Source organism: Chiloscyllium plagiosum, chromosome 31, assembly GCF_004010195.1.
Source record: "Chiloscyllium plagiosum isolate BGI_BamShark_2017 chromosome 31, ASM401019v2, whole genome shotgun sequence".
NCBI lineage: Eukaryota > Metazoa > Chordata > Chondrichthyes > Orectolobiformes > Hemiscylliidae > Chiloscyllium > Chiloscyllium plagiosum.
The window spans coordinates 7,397,971-7,416,435 of record NC_057740.1 but is presented as its reverse complement, the minus strand read 5'-3'; the positions used below and the strand labels follow the sequence as shown (position 1 = coordinate 7,416,435).

The following is an 18,465-nucleotide window of genomic DNA, read 5'->3' as shown; positions in this document are numbered from 1 at the left end:
TTTACCCTATCCATGTCCCTCAATTTTGTAAACCTCTATGAGACACCCCTCAGCCTTCAACGCTCCAGGGAAAACAGCCCCAGCTTGTTCAGCCTCTCCCTGTAGCTCAGATCCTCCAACCCTGGCAACATTCTTGTAAATCTTTTCTGAACCCTTTCAAGTTTCACAACATCTTTCCGACAGGAAGGAGACCAGAATTGCACGCAATATTCCAACAGTGGCCTAACCAATGTCCTGTACAGCCGCAACATGACCTCCCAACTCCTGTACTCAATACTCTGACCAATAAAGGAAAGCATACCAAACACCTTCTTCACTATCCTATCTACCTGCGACTCTGGCCCGTCTGGTCAAGATCCTATTGTAATCTGAGGTAACCCTCTTCACTGTCCACTACACCTCCAATTTTGGTGTCGACTGCAAACCTACTAACTATACCTCTTATGCTCGCATCCAAATCATTTATGTAAATGACAAAAAGTAAAGGACCCAGCACCGATCCTTGTGGCACTCCACTGGTCACAGGCCAACTGTCTGAAAAACAACCCTCCACCACCACCCTCTATCTTCTACCTTTGAGCCAGTTCTGTATCCAAGTGGCTAGTTCTCTCTGTATTCCATAAGGTCTTACCTTGCAAATCAGTCTCCCATGGGGAACCTTGTCGAACGCCTTACTGAATCTTATTTAACATTGCTTTGGATCCATTGGTATGCTGTCTGGAGAAGGCCAACTCAGGGGTGACCATGCCCCTGGGCGGCAGAAGAGTTAACAGCTCGACTTTGGCCTTTGCGGATGACATTGCCTTTCTGAGCGACTCCCACACCGGAATGGCAAGGAATTTGAAGCTGCTCCAGGCCTCCGTATTAACATAGCGAAGACAAAGGGATTCCACTTTACCTTTAAAAAGGAAGACCTTCTTATACAATCACTTCACAAACTGGAAGCTGAGATGAATCCATAGCTTATATACCCGCAGGTGACACAGAAGTACCTGGGTGCCCGTATTGATCCGTGGACAGCTGTGGCAGAAGGAGCGTGCGAGGAGAAGTTTAAGACCTGGGTTAAAGGAATACAGGCAGCACCACTCCGACCACGACAACATTGGAAATCCTGAAAACATGTCATCCCCAGACTGTATTTCCACTTGATCCTAGCAGAAGCATCTCAGACTACCCTTACAAAACTGGACCAAATAATCCGTAACGCCACCAAAGAATTCCTACACCTACCACCTCATACCGCTGACAGAGTCCTGTCTACCAGGAACAGGAACGGGGGTCTAGGCACCTCAAAACTGGAAGTGCACATTCCATCTGCGATTGTTCGCAAACACGAGGCACTTGAGATGTCCAGTGATGTGGTCATTCGGGTCTCCTTTCAGTATAAAGGAGAGTGCAACATAGACACCGTTGTGGGACTGCAAGAGCTCAAAGTCCTTAAAGAAATTAAAAATTTCCTACCCAGCAGCCGTAACCGCAGCGAGGAGGAAATGGACCCAATAACCGACATCCAAAACATCATGCCAGCAGTCCAGGCGCAGAAACCACCCAACAGGTATACAGGCTGGAGGGAATGGGAATTCGAAAAGTGGCAAAAACTGGATGTCAAGGGGCAGGCATCCAGTACTTTAGAGATGACAAGATCTCTAATTCGTGGTTAAAAGCAGCGAACCAGCAAAAATCCTCTAGGTTTATAAACAGCTTGCTCTTGCGGAGTAATCTATACCCAACAAGAGTTACACTATCCAGAGGAAGACCAAATCGAAATAAACTGTGCCGAAGGTGAGAAACGGCAATCGAGACAATCTCACATATCTCAGGATGCTGTCCATTTGCAAAAAAACGCTCGCATAAAACACCATAACAAGATCGCTGACCAGTTGCAAAATCATGTCAGCAAGTACGGCTGGACATCATATGTGGAGCCCAGATTGTTCGCAAAAGATGGCTCCCTATGGAAACCTGATCTCATATTTAGGAAAGAGGAAGATCGCAGTAGATGTCACAGTGCGGTACAAGAATGACAGTAAAGTACTGGAAATGGCATGGCATGAAAGGGTGACAAATATAAACACCTGATTGCCGAGATCACTGAATTGACAGGCGGCTTGGAACCCAAGCAATTTGGCTTCGTAATGGGCACACGAGGCAAGTGGCTGGGCATGAATAACTGCCTCATGAAATTCCTCGGCATCGAGATATTTGAGACCTTCGCCCAAAAGACATCAAGACTCACTGACACTCGAATCATTGTCACTGACACTCGAATTATTACAACTCTTCAGTGACAAGTGAGCAAACAACTGCAAGACGGTGATAGCACCGAGACAAGGATCGGCTAACCCCCACTAAAAAGATGATATAAAAATAAAATTTTAAAAAGGGGCGCCAATCCACTAACACCAAGGCAGGTTGGAGACCCCCGCTGACGAAAAGCACCAGAGTCTCATAACACCAGTTACCACCCAGCCCTTGGTTTGTGGAGATGCTAGAGAGTCCAAAACATCGACGAGCGATGTAAAGACTCAAAAAAAACACCTGTGAGTGTTTCAAAATAGACAAGTGAACCTTACTTCAGTTGTGAGTAAAGTATTGAAAAAGGTTATAAGAGATAGGATTTATCATCTAGAGAGGAATAAGTTGATTAGGGATAGTCAATATGGTTTGTGAAGGGTAGGTCATGCCTCACAAACCTTACTGAGTTCTTTGAGATGGTGACCAAATAAGTGGATAAGGGTAAAGCAATTGATGTGGTGTATATAGATTTCAGTAAGGCATTTGATAAGGTTCCCCACGGTAGGCTATTGCACAAAATACACAGAGGTCTGGGATTTAATGGTTTGGATCAGAAGTTGGCTAGCTGAAAGAAGACAGAGGGTAGTGGTTGATGGGATATATTCATACTGGAGTTCAATTACTAGTGAGGTAAAGCAAATATCTGTTTTGGGTCCACTGTTGTTTGGCATTTTTATAAGTCACCTGGATAAGGGCATAGAAGGATGGGTTAGTAATTATTAGGACATTATAGGTAAGTTGCAGACATAGATAAGTTGCAGAGCTGGTCTGAGGGGTAACAAATGGAGTTTAAGGCAGAAATGTGAGAGATGATTCACTTTGGAAGGAGTAACAGGAATAGAGTACTGGACTAATGGTAACATTCTTTATAGTATAAATGAGCAGAGACATCTCAGAGTCCAGGTACATAGATCCTTGAAAGTTGCCACCCAGGTTGATAGGATTGCAAGGAAGGCATACAGAGTGTTAGCTTTTATTGGTCAAGGGATTGAGCTTCGGAATCGTGCGATCATGCTGCAGCTGTACAAAACTCTGATGCGGCCACATTTGGAGTATTGCGTACAGTTCTGGTCACCGCATTCTGGTCTGGAGGGAAGGTCTTATGAGGAAAGGCTGAGGGACTTGAGGCTGTTTTTATTAGAGAGAAGGTGGTTGAGAGGTGACTTAATGGAGAACTAAGATAATCAGAGGGTTAGGTAGGTTGGACTGTGAGATCCTTGTTCCTTGGATGGCAATGGCTAGCACGAGGGGACATAGCTTTAAATTGAGGGGTGATAGATATAAGACAGATGTCAGAGGCAGTTTCTTTACTCAGTAGCAAGGGCGTGAAACACACTGCCTGCTACAGTATTAAACTCGCCAAGTTTAAGGGCATTTAAATGTTCATTGGATAGACATATGGACAAGAATGGAATCGTGCAGGTTAGATGGACTTCAGATTGGTTCCACAGGTTGGCGCAATATCGAAGGGCCTGTACTGCACTGTCATGTTCTTTGTTCTTTGACACTGGGGAGTAGATGCTTTTCAGACTGGCTGAAGATTTGCAATAGAGTTTCCAGAGGTTGGTAATCTTGATAGGCAAATAGTAAAAGGTCTGATGGGAGTATAAATAGTTCTCAGAGAACAATAACTTTCCCAGATGCCGGGCTATCAGACAACACTGCACAGGTTTTTTTTTAAATTCCAGGTGTTCCTTGCTATAACATGCAAACATCCATTATATGCAAGTCAGCAAGAGATGAACTCCAATATTAATTCATCCAGTCGTTGAGGGGCTCCAAAGAAAGGCATTTCATCCAAATGCTGATTTATCTTTTCACCTGCTAATATCTCAACTGTGTATTTACAGTATTTTCTCATTTTATTTCTGAGCAGACAGATTCTGGTCTCATCTCAAGGGATTGAGCTTCCAACTCTACTCTATGTATCAAGAGATTTTACAGTAGTGATTAAGTCAAAACTCAGAATTCACACATTAACTACATTCAATAACTTCCAGACTGCCACCTGGAGTGACAAGTAACATCAATACAAAATGCAGAGTCCATCCTACGAGGAAAATGCATGACCATCAGTTCAAGAGAATTCTGCACATCCCACAGAGGGAATAGACTCCTTTGGCTTGATTACTGCACAAGTAATGAGATAAGCAGGGTACAATTCTTGTACATCCCACATTCAACATTCCAGAAAACTGCTCAGGAAACCTTGGCTAAGAGCTCTCTCGATCCCTGCATAGTCAGGCTCATGTTTGCAGCAGCAGCAGCCTATAGAAGAACCCCCAACTGCAGAACAATCTAGTACAGCAATCACAACTCATTCAAAATGAAGCAGCAGCTCCTACAGTAGCAAAACACAAATCTTCCTCTAATCAAACTTAGAGGTACCAGGCAGCCTGAAAACGTTTGGTGACAACCGATGTGATTCAGAAATCATTGTATACACACAGGACCAAAAGAACACACAAAATGATTCAAAGAAAGCATTGACTGCAGAATGCTTCATATTACTCTGCAGTAACCAAAGGAATTAATCTAGACCTCAATATCTTGTGAAGTCCTCAAAAATTCTAAATAGACCAAAACAAAAATCGTTGTTTGCCAATTCAACTTAATAATACAATCTCTCTACATACCAGGATTTGGGCTCCCCAAAGTGCAAGTAGTTGATGCTGTAGAGGTCCATATCTTCAGTGTGCCAGGCAAATGTGGTTTTCCACATTCCAAAGTACAAGTATGGAGTATTCACACCTTCAATCACAATTCCACACTCCTGTTCCACCATATCCAGTAACGTATTGAGGTTTCCAATGTTCCACTCTTCAATATTCTACAACAAAGGATGAGAGAAAAAAATAGCAGCAAGTCATAGAAAATGTATTATATACATTCAAACCTCTAATACTCAACCAATACATACAACCTTACATAAATATATTTGTCCTCATCTATGTGCTTATAAAAAAGCAACTATTAACTTCTAAGTATCCCAATGGTAAGTCTAGTATTCGGTTGCCGTAATACTTAATGCCAAGATCTCATGCAAGATGACTATCAAGATTACAATCGATTTATAAGTAATACAATCTTCACTGGCTTAAAGAATATTACAGGTCTGGGAGAGGATGAAGGATAGCAACCAACCCAACCACCCCGTGACTGAACACTAACTCCCCTTCCCACTCCGCCAATGACATGCAGGTCCTTGGCCTCCTCCATCGCCAGACCCTGGCCACACGATGCCTGGAGGAAGAGTGCCTCATCTTCCGCCGAGGAACCCTCCAACCACATGGGAGGGATGTAGATTTCTCCAGCTTCCTCATTTCCCCTCCCCCCACCTTATCTCAGACCCAACCCCCGGATTCAGCACTGCCGTCTTGATCTGCAATCTTCTTCCCGACCTCTCCAGCCTATCACCCTCACCTCCTTCCACATATCGTACTCCCAGCGTCCCTCCCTCAAATTCCCTCCTCCCCTACTTTTTATCTCAGCCTGCTTGGCACACCAGCCTCATTCCTGAAGGGCTTATGCCCAAAACGTTGATTCTCCTGCTCCTCGGATGCTGCCTGACATGCTGTGTTTTTCCAGCACGACATTTTTCAACTTAAAGAATATTACAGGCTAACAACCAAAAGAGAAATGCTGGAAAATCTCAGCAGGTCTGGCAGTATCTGTAAGGAGAGAAAAGAGCTGACATTTTGAGTCTAACTGACCCTTTGTCAAGGGTTTTTACAGGCTAACAAAGTGGTCAAAGTAATAATTAAAACAAATTACTTACATCATATTTTGAAGAAATAAACGGCTGAAAAGAACAACTGTAATGATACATGCAAGACTCACATGTGAGAGTCTGTGTGTGCCTAAATCCTTTAAAGATTGAACAAGAAATAATTCAAACTATCCTAAACGGATAGTCATGAAGGAGATCTATCAAATCTTCATAGCGCATCATCTGCTCTTGAAACAAGAAACAAAAGGGAATCCAAATCTACACCAACACACTTCACGCGTTAACTATTTTCACCCAGGTCTACTTTACAATGATCAATTAAAATTGACTTTTTGATCAAGATTAAAAAATCAATGACTTGACATTCAAAGGACCTATGTCACCTCAGGAAAAACACCTAGATTCTATCCAAAATACCATTTCAAATAAAGGTTGAAAATGACATTCAGGAACACAGGTAGGCTATAAGCTAATAAATATAAGCAATCTTCATATAAAATAACAACGTAATATAGATTTGGCCACGCAATTTGTGAACCCTAATTGCTCTGTTCCCTATCACAAGCCAGGTGCAAACAGAGTTTACAAATGGCCTCAAAGCAGAAAGGATTTCCAGTCATGACGTCTGTCCAGTGACCTCACTGAGGAACAGATAGGTGAGCACCAGTGAAGGTGGAATAAAGCTCATTGGAGTTGGTGGCATAGTGGCAATGGCACTAGATAAGTAGTCCAGAGGCCAAGGCCAATATATATGGAAAATGCGGAGAGAAAGAAAAACAGCACTAAAATTTCTGCATGATAATAATAGATATGAATGTAAGCTGTGCTTACAAGATCTAGATTGTAATAGAGAACCATGAACAATAAAGAGTCAGCAAGAACTCATGACTTAGGTTAAGGGAATAGGGCTTATGGAGGTAAGGCATGGAAATGGCATTGAGGATTAGCCATGATATAACTGAATGGCACGGTCAACCATTTGAATCGGTTTACTTTGTCGCCACATTTAATGCTGTTACAGTCTAATTTTTCTTTAATTTGGTAGTTGGTAGAAAGAGATTGCTTTGCTGACTGAAATGGAGACTGGATTTGATGTCACAGTGACAATAGGGCCATTTAACCCAGTTCCAGTCTGGCCAAGACCTCTGTACAGAGCCTAGGCTGCAGCTGTGGTGCAGTAAAATCAAGGACTCACATTATTGAGGACTGTTCCTGATTAAACACGGCAGACTTAAAGAATTCGATTTACCCACTGACAAGGCAATGACTACGCACATGAAGAAAAAAGTTAGAACACAGTTTCATGCCATACCTAAGTCCAAATCTATCCTGCCACAATAAACTACATATATTACCCTGTATTCGCTCAAAGTTAAAAATCAAACACCACCAGGTTTTAGTCCAACAGGTTTATTTGGAAGCACTAGCTTTCGGAGCACTGTTCCTTCATCAGGTGGTTGTCCATTTATTCATTTGCATAACTCTTCTCAGGTCTCAAAAAAACTCGCAGTGCTTCATTCGTTGATTTTTCTTTCCTTCCCCATCTAATTTGTACAACCATAGTCAGCGAACATATCCAGAGCAGACACAGTTAAGATAGAACATAGAAAAATACAGTGCAGTACAGGCCCTTTGGCTCTCGATGTTTCGCCAATCCAAGCCCACCTAACCTACACTAGCCCACTATCCTCCATATGCCTATTCAATGCCCGCTTAAATGCCCATAATGAGGGAGAGTCCACCACTGCTACTGGCAGGGCATTCCATGAACTCACGACTCGCTGAGTAAAGAACCTACCCCTAACATCTGTTCTATACCTACCCCGCCTTAATTTAAAGCTATGCCCCCTTGTAATAGCTGACTCCCTACGTGGAAAAAGATTCTCACTGTCGGCCCTATCTAAACCCCTAATCATCTTGTACACCTCTATCAAGTCACCCCTAAACCTTCTTTTCTCCAATGAAAACAACCCCAGGTGCCTCAGACTTTCCTCATACGATCCTCCTACCATACCAGGCAACATCCTGGTAAACCTCCTATGCACCCATTCCAGTGCCTCCACATCCTTCCTATAGTATGGCGACCAAAACTGCACACAATACTCCAGGTGCGGCCGCACCAGAGTCTTATACAACTGCAACATGATCTCAGGGCTCCGGAACTCAATTCCTCTACCAATAAAAGCCAGTACGCCATATGCCTTCTTCACGGCACTATTTACCTGGGAGTTAACATATGCTTCTATTGGCAATGTAGGCACTATTTCTCTTTACCATAATGGAACATATAACTACACCTTACCAGACAATATTTCTCAGAACAGTTCCAAACCAGGGCATTTAATACATTCACTGAAAAGTTACACAGCACAAATGCGAAGTTCAATTCACAAGGTACATTGCCACCGTATACAAGGGGAAAGAGGGGAATGAAAGCCCTAGTAGCATAAAAGGAATTACTGACCCAAGTAAGGTGCATCTGTAGCTCACAATCTTCTACAGACAAAATTAAATCAATATTTTGTTTAAAAAGATTAGTGCGCTTCTTCAAAACAGCTTTATTACTTACATTATCATACAGAGAACCACTGATATCAGCTCCATAGATGGGAGAGACAAACGTCAGATTCTTCCAGTATTTGCGCTCAAGGTCATCAAAATCCATATGCCGTGGCGTACAGTATCTGAAAGGGAAGAGTCAGAGACTAAGTTTACACTTTTTTCAATGAAAGCTGCGGTGTTGAAATACTCAGTGAGGAAATAAAAATGAACAAACATGTAGAGAGACCATAAAGAGCATAAGTTGGCCATTCAGCCCAGTGAGTCTTCTCTATCACTGAGTGAGATCACACTGATCTGATAACCCTCAGCTCCACTTTCCTGCCTTTGTCCCTTAAGACCCATTCCATGAGTGATTAAAAGTCTGCCCATCTCAGCCTTGAAGATATTTAATAACCCTCTGATCAAATATTCCACAGATTCACAACCCTTTCATTGCTATCTTAAAATGTGCAACCTCTTATTCAAACATTTGGTTCTAGACTTTCCAACAAAGGGGTAGCAACCTCTTGCAATTACCCCATCAAATCCACCAAGAATCTTGTATAGTTCAATGAGATCATTTCTCATTCAATACACCAACTAGTACAAGCCCAAACTGTTCAATATCTGCTCATAACAGGGTCCCTTCTATACCTGGTATCAACCTTGTGAACAGTTTCAGTACTTTTAATTGAAATGTTCTCAATGCATAATCTAGGCTGAAACACATTCAATAATGACAGATATACTGTCATACGTATATCCTTCAGATAAGACAGCACACTGAAGTTGAGACAATGATCTTTACCACATGTGGGCAACATCACTCAGTAAACTAATTCAGATCAAAATAAATCATTTTTCAGTTAATCTCATTGCTGATTGCAGGATATTAGCCAGGTTGATGCATTCAAATCAACATCTCAGAGCAGCCAGTGATTACAATAAAGCCAGCCAATATTCCACATATTTCCATAACTGCTTCTTCAGCTAAAATAGGACATTGTTTGGCCCAGGTTGTGTGTTAATCAAATTTCCCACTAAGCTCATCAGGACGAGCTGCCAAGTGAAAACCAAAATCCTGGGGATGAATTTTTGCTCTGTGGCTGGGACCAAAAAATAATAAAGACAGAAGACAACCTTTGACGGTTAACGAGCAAATAATATCAAGGAGGACAGCAAGAGCTTCTTTAAATATATAAAAATGAAGAGCGAAGCTAAAGAGAATATAGACTTCTTGAAGAATGATGCTGGGGAAATAATAATGGCAAACCAGGAAATGGAAGATGAGTTGACTAAATGCTTTGCATCAGCCTTTACAGTAGAGGACACTAATAACATTCCAAAATTACTAAACATTCAAGGGGACAAAAGGAGAAGAGGAAACAAACATCACGAAATGAACACATTCTTGGGAAACTAATGGGGCTAAAGACGAATGGGTTACATGGACCTGATGGGACGCATCTTATGACATCGAAGTAGGTAGCTACAGAGAGAATGGAAACATCAGTCGCAATCTTCTAGGTGTTTCTTAGATTTCAGGCAAGTCCCAGAGGATTGGACAAATGCCAACATAATGCATTTATTAAAAAGCAGACAAAAAAAAAAAAGAGCTAACTATAAGCCAGTTGGGGTCAATATCTGCTATTGAGAAACTATTAGAGTATTATAAAAGGACACAGTAGCAGAGGATTCAGAAATGCATAATATGGTAAATCAGTATCAGCATGGCGTCACAAAGGGGAAATCGTGCCTGACAAACTTACTAGGAATTCTTTGAGGTGGTAACAAGCAGGATAAAGGGAAAGTAGTGGATGTAATATGTAATGTTTTTCAGAAAGCATTTGACATCAGGCTCCTGAAGATACGAGCCTATGTTGTTAGAGGTAATATACAAACATGGAGAGAGGATTGGGTAACTAAGAGAAGACAGAATTGGGATGAGCAGTGCATTTTCAGGATGGCAACCTGTAACTAGTGATGTGTCAGAGAGATCAGTGCTGGGGTCACAATTATTTACAATATATATTAATGACCTGAATGAAGAAAGTGCATGTACTATGGCCAGGTTTATGGACGGCACAGAAAGGCAAGTGATACGAATGACAAAAAGCACAGGTAAAGTGAGTGGGCAAAAACTTGGCTGATTTAATATAACATAGGCAAATAGGAGGTTATGCACTTTAGTAGGATGAATATAGAAGCCAAATACACACTGCACTGTTATAACAGTAGTTGTGTTCAGTACCAGCCTCCACCACATCCTCTGGCAGCTCATTCCATACACGTACCACCCTCTGCGTGAAAAGGCAGCCCCTTAGGTCTCTTTTATATCTTTCCCCTCTCACCCTAAACCTATGCCCTCTAGTTCCAGACTCCCCGACCTCAGGGAAAAGACTTTGCCTATTTATCCTATCCATGCCTTTCAATTTTGTAAACCTCTATAAGGTCACCCCTCAGCCTCCGACGCTCCAGGGAAAACAGCCCCAGCTTGTTCAGCCTCTCCCTGTAGCTCAGATTCACCAACCCTGGCAACATCCTTGTAAACCTTTTCGAAACCCTTTCAAGTTTCACAACATCTTTCCGACAGGAAGGAGATCAGAATTGCACGCAATATTCCAACAGTGGCCTAACCAATATCCTGTACAGCCGCAACATGACCTCCCAACTCCTGTACTCAATACTCTGACCAATAAAGGAAAGCATACCAAACACCTTCTTCACTATCCTATCTACCTGCGACTCCACTTTCAAGGAGCTATGAACCTGCACTCCAAGGTCTCTTTGTTCAGCAACACTCCCTAGGACCTGACCATTAAGTGTACAAGTCCTCCTAAAATTTGCTTTCCCAAAATGCAGCACCTCATATTTATCTAAATTAAACTCCATCTGCCACATCTCAGCCCATTGGCTCATCTGGGCCAGATCCTGTTGTAATCGGAGGTAACCCTCTTTGCTGTCCACTACACCTCCAATTTTGGTGTCATCTGCAAACTTACTAACCGTACCTCTTATGCTCGCATCCAAATCATTTATATAAATGACAAAAAGTAGAGGACCCAGCACCGATCCTTGTGGTACTCCATTGGTCACAGGCCTCCAATCTGAAAAACAACCCTCCACCACCACCTTCTGTCTTCTATCTTTGAGCCAGTGCTGTATCCAAATGGCTAGTCTCCCATGGGGAACCTTGTCGAATGCCTTTCTGAAGTCCATATAGATCACATCTATTGCTCTGCCCTCAATCTTTTGTTATTTCTTCAAAACTCAATCAAGTTTGTGAGACATGTTTTCCCACGCACAAAGCCACGTTGACTGTTCCGAATCAGTCCTTGCCTTTCCAAATACATGTACATCCTGTCCCTCAGGATTCCCTCCAACAACTTGCCCACCACCGAGGTCAGGCTCACCAGTCCATAGTTTCCCTGGCTCGTCTTTACCACCCTTCTTAAACAGTGGCACCACGTTTGCCAACCTCCACAGGTCTTCACAGGTGAGGTGCCGGACGATCGATGATACAAATATCTCAGCAAGAGGCCCACAAAGAGTTCTCGGGTACACCTGATCAGGTCCTGGGGATTTATCCACCTTTAACCTTTTCAAGACATCCAGCACTTCCTCCTCTGTAATCTGGACATTTTGCAAGATCTCACCATCTATTACCCTCCAGTCTATGTCTTACATATCCTTTTCCACAGTAAATACTGATGCAAGATATTCATTTAGTGTCTCCCCCATTTTCTGTGGCTCCACACAAAGGCCGCCTTTGCTGATCTTTGAGGGGCCCTATTCTCCCCCCAGTTACCTTTTTGTCTTTAACATATTTGTAAAAACTCTTTGGACTCTCCTTAATTCTATTTTCCAAAGCTATCTCATGTCCCCGTTTTGCCCTCCTGATTTCCCTCTTAAGTATACTCCTACTCCCTTTAAACTCGAAGGATTCACTCGATCTATCCTGTCTATACCTGACATGCTTCCTTCTTTTTCTTAACCAAACCCTCAATTTCTTTAGTCATCCAGCATTCCCTATACCTACCAGCCTTCCCTTTCACCCTGACAGGAATATACTTTCTCTGGATTCTTGTTATCTCATTTCTGAAAGCTTCCCATTTTCCAGCCCTCCCTTTACCTACGAACATCTGCCTCCAATCAGCTTTCAAAAGTTCATACCTAATACTGTCAAAATTCACCTTTCTCCACATTAGAACTTCAACTTTTAGATCTGGTCTATCCTTTTCCATCACTATTTTAAAACTAATAGAATTATGGTTGCTGTCCCCCACTGACACCTCAGTCACCTGCCCTGCCTTATTTCCCAAGAGTAGATCAAGTTTTGCACCTTCTCTAGTAGGTACATCCTGAAATACTGAATCCGAAAATTGTCTTGTACACACGTAAATTCCTCCCCATCTAAACCCTTAACACTATGGCAGTCCCCGTCGACATTTGGAAAGTTAAAATCCCCTACCATAACTACCCTATTATTCTTACAGATAGCCGAGATCTCCTTACAAGTTTGTTTCTCAATTTCCCTCTGACTATTGGGGGGGGGGGGGTCTATAATACAATGCCACGGTGGTGATCATCCCTTTCTTATTTCTCAGTTCTACCCAAATAACTTCCCTGGATGTATTTCCGGGAATATCCTTCCTCAGCACAGCTGTAGTGCTATCCCTTATCAAAATGGCCACTCTCCCTCCTCTCTTGCCTCCCTTTCTATCCTTCCTGTAGCATTTGTATCCTGGAATATTAAAGCTGCCAGTCCTGCCCATCCCTGAGCCATGTTTCTGTAATTGCTATGATATCCCAGTCCCATGTTCCTAACCATGCCCTGAGTTCATCTGCCTTCCCTGTTAGGCCCCTTGCATTGAAATAAATGTAGTTTAATTTATTAGTCCTACCTTGTCCCTGCCTGTCCTGACTGTTTGACTCACTTCTGTTCACAGCTGTACCCATCTCAGATTGATCTCTTTCCTCACTATCTCCCTGGGTCCCACCCTCCCACCTTACCTAGTTTAAATCCTCCCGAGCAGCTCTAGCAAATCTCCCTGCCAGTATATTAGTCCCCTTCCAATTTAGGTGCAATCAGTCCTTCTTGTACAGGTCACTTCTACCCCAAAAGAGATTCCAATGATCCAAAAATGTGAATCCTTCTCCCATACACCAGCTCCTCAGCCATGCATTCATCTGCTCTATCCTCCTATTCCTGCCCTCAATAGCTTGTAGCACTGGGAGTAATCCAGACATTACTACCCTTGAGGACCTCCTTTTTAAATTTCTGCCTAACCCCTTGAGGACCTCCTTTTTAAATTTCTGCCTAACTCTCATATCTGTTCAGAATCTCAACCTTTTCCCTTCCAATGTGGACAATGACCTCCTGCTGGCCCCTCTCCCCCGTGAGAACATTCTGCACCCTCAGACGTCCTTGATCCTGGCACCAGGGAAACAACACCATTCTGCTTTTTCTCTGCTGGCCACAGAAACGCCTGTCTGTACCTCTGACTACAGGAATCCCCGAACACAATTGATCTCTTGGAAGCTGACGTACCCCTCATTGCATTAGAGCCAGTCTCAATACCAGAAACTTGGCTGTTCGTGCTACGTTCCCCTGAGAATCCATCACCCCCTACGTTTTTCAAAACAGCATACCTGTTTAAAATGGGTATACCCACAAAAGACTCCTGCACTAGCTGCCTACCTCTTTTACCCTTCCTGGAGTTAACCCATCTATGTGACTGCATCTGAGACCCCCCCACCCCCCCTCCTATACCTGCCATCCATCACATACTGTTGCAAATTCCTCATCGCTTTTATTGGTCTCTCCAACTGATCCACTCTATCTGATAAGATTCACATCTGACAGCATTTGTGGCAGATATAATCCGCAGTAACCCTTAAACTCTCTTTAAACTCCCACATCTGACAAGAAATACATATCACTGCAAAGGCCATTTTTGCTCCTTCACAAATAACATCATCTTATTCCTCTAAAAACACTGCCCCAGGTTAAATTAATAGTTATGGCTTATATTTTAAGTTTACTCAAGAGACTTATCTCCAAAAACATAATCAAAAAAGAATCCACTATACTCACTACTGCAGCCTCTCTCTTGGACAGACTTAAAACAATTAACTTATCTGATTCTGTGCTGTGAACTTCACCCAACAGTTCCTCCAAGATTAGTTGTGAATTTCACGGTTTGTTAATTTTCCCAGATGCACTCAGATGTCCAACGATACACGAATTCAAACAACAAAGAAAGTAACTGGTTTTTTTTTCCTCTCTCTCACTCACTCACTCCTCACCATGCAACGTTAAATGGTCATTGGATAAACATATAGATGAAAATGGAATAGCAAAGGTTAGATGGGCTTCAGATCAATTTCACAGATCAATGCAACATTAAGAGCAAAAGGGCTTGCACTGCACTGTACTGTAATGTTCTACATTAATGCGGTCTCTTCTACAATGGGGGAATGAAGCAGAGACTGGGTGACCACTTTGCAGAACATCCTCATTCTGCCCACACAAAAAAAAAAGACCCTGAGTTTCCAGTTGCCTGCCACTTTAACACACCACCCTACTCCCTGGCCAACAGAGAATCACAGAATCCTTACAGTGTGGATACAGGCCCTTCAGCCCAACGTCCACACCAAAGAGCAACGCACCCAGACCAACTCCCCCACCCCAATACTCTACATTCACTCCTGAGCATGATGGACATTTTAGCACAGCTAATTCACCTAACCTGCACATCTTTGGACTGAGGGGGGGGAAACCAGAACACTCAGGAAACCCATGCAAACATGGGGAGAATGTGCAAACTACACAGACAGTCGCCAGAGGCTGGAATCAAACCAGGGTCCCTGGTGCTGAGAGGCAACTGTGATAACTACTGAGAAACCATACCAACCCTTCTTATTTGAAAGAACAACAACCCACCCACACTCATTCCCCTTGCTTATTACTCGACATTTATCTCTGACCATTGCAACTAGCCTACACATCCATGAACACTATGGGTAACTTAGCACAACCAATTCACCTAACCTGCACATCTTTGGATTGTGGAGGAAACAGGAAAAGCATCTCCACATAGACAAGGGGAGAACACACAAACTAACACAGACAGTCGCCAGAGTCTGGAATTGAAACAGGTACCCTGGCGTTGTGAGGCAACTGTGCTAACCACTGAGCCACCATGCCACTGCTGGAGGTGCCGCCGTCTGTCTCTTTGCTGCAGTGTTCCAATATAGCTCAGCGCAAGGTGGAAGAACAACACCTCATTTTCCACTTGGAGACCCTGCAGCCCTCTGGACTCCATATCAAGTTCAATAATTTTAGGGTCTAAACCCCATATGTCCTGGCCCCTACCACACAGCCTGCCATTACACACAACCTATTGTCAGCCACTAACAGTCTCTGTTTACACCTACTCAACCTCCCAGCCAAATAGTTATCACCTCCTTGGTCTGTCCAACTGTTTTCTCTTTCTTTGGGCTCTACCCCTCTCCTATTATTTAATCCTGCCCGACCTACTGAGCTTTGCCAGCAACTTCTGTTTTTGTTGCTGTTGTGAATACAGAAAGGTTTTCTCCCTCGTGTGGGTGAGTCTAGGACCAAATGACAAATTTCAGATTAAGACGTCACATAAAGACAAAAATGAGGAGGAATTTCTTCTCTCAGAAGCTTGTGAATCTGTGGCTCTCTTTACCACAGAGGGTTACAGACACTGGAATATTAAGTACATTCAAGCCAGAGATAGACATTTTTTTCTAAAATGAATCAGGGAATCAGAGATAGTCAGGGAAAGCCAATAAAGTGGAACTGAGAATCCGATCAGCCATGACCAGAATGGTAGAGCAGACCCAATGAGCTGAATGGCCTATTTGTGATCCCAAGTCTTACGGTCTTATATGATACCATAGAGCTAATAGGTTCTGAACTGAGGGATACAGCTTGACAACAACATTCTGCATGACGCCTAATCAGGTGACCATGGCTTGTGTCAGGTTAGTACTGCAGAAAATCAACTATCCTGCGATGAAACAGCATCAAAAAAGTGGGTCTCTCGAATGCTTAGGTACCAGAACGTGTCTAGCTGTCTGAACTCACTTTGCTCTTCAAATCCCCTCTTAAAAAAGGAGGAATAAAACACCCTCAAAGACTGTGAGGGGACAAACTCTCAGTGAAACGAAAGACCTTAACCCTTTCTCATCAGTAAGCCAACTACCTCTTCCGCAAAGTGCTACGAAAAATGAAAAGGAAGAGGCACAAAGCAAATCGTGGAATTCTGAGGTGCCATTGGCAGTATCACTACAGTCAGCTAGCCATCACTATCCTTCAGCATCTCCAAGCAGCATGTCTAAAAACTGCCCAGAAGCATGAATACACCACAAAACAGAACACCAGCCAGTGACAGGTTACCGAAGGCTTGTCCACCTCTGGTCTTCACCCTCATAGGCAGCTAAAATTACACACGCGCACGCACACACACGCGCACGTACGCACACACAGTATATTCTGCATAATTATTTTGAAGCATTCCATTAAATGAGGTTTAAGCAATACAGCCGATTTATTTCCTATGTACTTCCTATGTTGCCTTTTCCAAATTATTATTTTGGTCTGGATCTTTAAATCTTATTGTGACTAATGAGCCTTCAACATTCTACTACTTTAACTAATTCAGTACTTATCAAAAAATAAAATCTCAATTCAAAATTTCTCAGGTTTATTAGCACTTTCCTTTATGAACAAGGTTTAAAAAGTTTTCATACTTTTCACTGTTGGCCAGCTTCCTGTACTCTCCAACAGTCATGGATTTCTTCTGAATGTTGTACTGTGTGAAAAGCCCAGATTGGCCAGTCACTACCTGTTGAATTGGAGCTGGGATGGTCATATCATCAATATCGTCATAGGACTTTCTTGGTTTCCACTCCTTGGGGGGAATAACCTGAAAGCATAGTGCAATCATTTAGCAGAAAAAAGTTAAAGTTATTTCATACCTAGAACATCTATCAATGATCTGTGGGCGAAGAGTGAAGCAGAATCTCAAAACTCAGGCAGGAGACACAAATTCAAAGGTAATACCCTCAGTTGAAAGAACATTTCTGTATTATTGCATTAAGACCACTGGATTTTAACAAATGGCAGGTTTTAAACCGTCTCTTTTGATTCAAAATAAAAGCAGCAGTTGGGAGAGTGAATGTGAGCATTTAAAGAATCTAGGAGAAAATGAGGACTCCAGTGCCATACTTTTCAATACGTAAAAAAACCAGCCTGGGCATAAATCCATAAAACTTAATACTAATATGTATCAAGAGAGAAATCCATATGACTTAGCAGTCATGGGGGCAAGAGATCCAGGTCAAAACTTACTGAAAAAGGGTGAGAATTTTATTACCTTGACTTAAAAGGTGAGGCAACTGTTCTTGTTGCATTCAGATTCACAGTCTCGCAAAGTCAGCCAAACAGTTAAGGGGAAGACAACTCAGAACAAGTGGTGCCAAGTCAAGCAGGAGGAAATAACTTTCTGGTTTATTTCAGAGTTCTGGTGAGATTGGCTCCCTTACCCAAGGAGAAAAAATACTTGTGGTGAGGAATTTAAAAATCAAAAGAGAGTCACCACTAGATGATCTTACTAGATGAAAGGTCATTTGCGTGAAGGGTCTTTGCTTAAAAGGATACTTGAAGATTCATCCGGAGGAGGCTGGGAGAAAAGTTCTTGTTAAAGCTGAGAGGAATTTGGCAGTTTAAACGCAGGACTACATTTCTGTGGAGAATATGACGTGATGTGTAAACATGGCATGTGGTGAGGTGGAGCTTTCAATTGTATTAATAATTTAATAGGTATATTTTCTGCTGTTTAGTGCAAATGGGGTCCACGTTTACA

At 42.6% G+C, this 18,465-nt stretch overlaps 1 protein-coding gene across 9 annotated transcripts in view; it reads right to left on the bottom strand.

The window, feature by feature from the left end:
* kdm4b (lysine (K)-specific demethylase 4B) overlaps positions 1–18,465 on the bottom strand; it is a 479,312-nt gene that overhangs the window by 367,068 nt on the left and 93,779 nt on the right. For all 9 annotated transcript variants that reach the window (XM_043720922.1, XM_043720924.1, XM_043720925.1 and 6 more), the window contains 3 exons: positions 17,351–17,526; positions 8,595–8,709; positions 4,932–5,125 (listed from right to left, as the gene is read on the bottom strand). In XM_043720922.1, the coding sequence (XP_043576857.1) occupies positions 4,932–5,125; positions 8,595–8,709; positions 17,351–17,526 (485 nt within the window). The remainder of the gene's footprint in view (positions 1–4,931; positions 5,126–8,594; positions 8,710–17,350; positions 17,527–18,465) is intronic.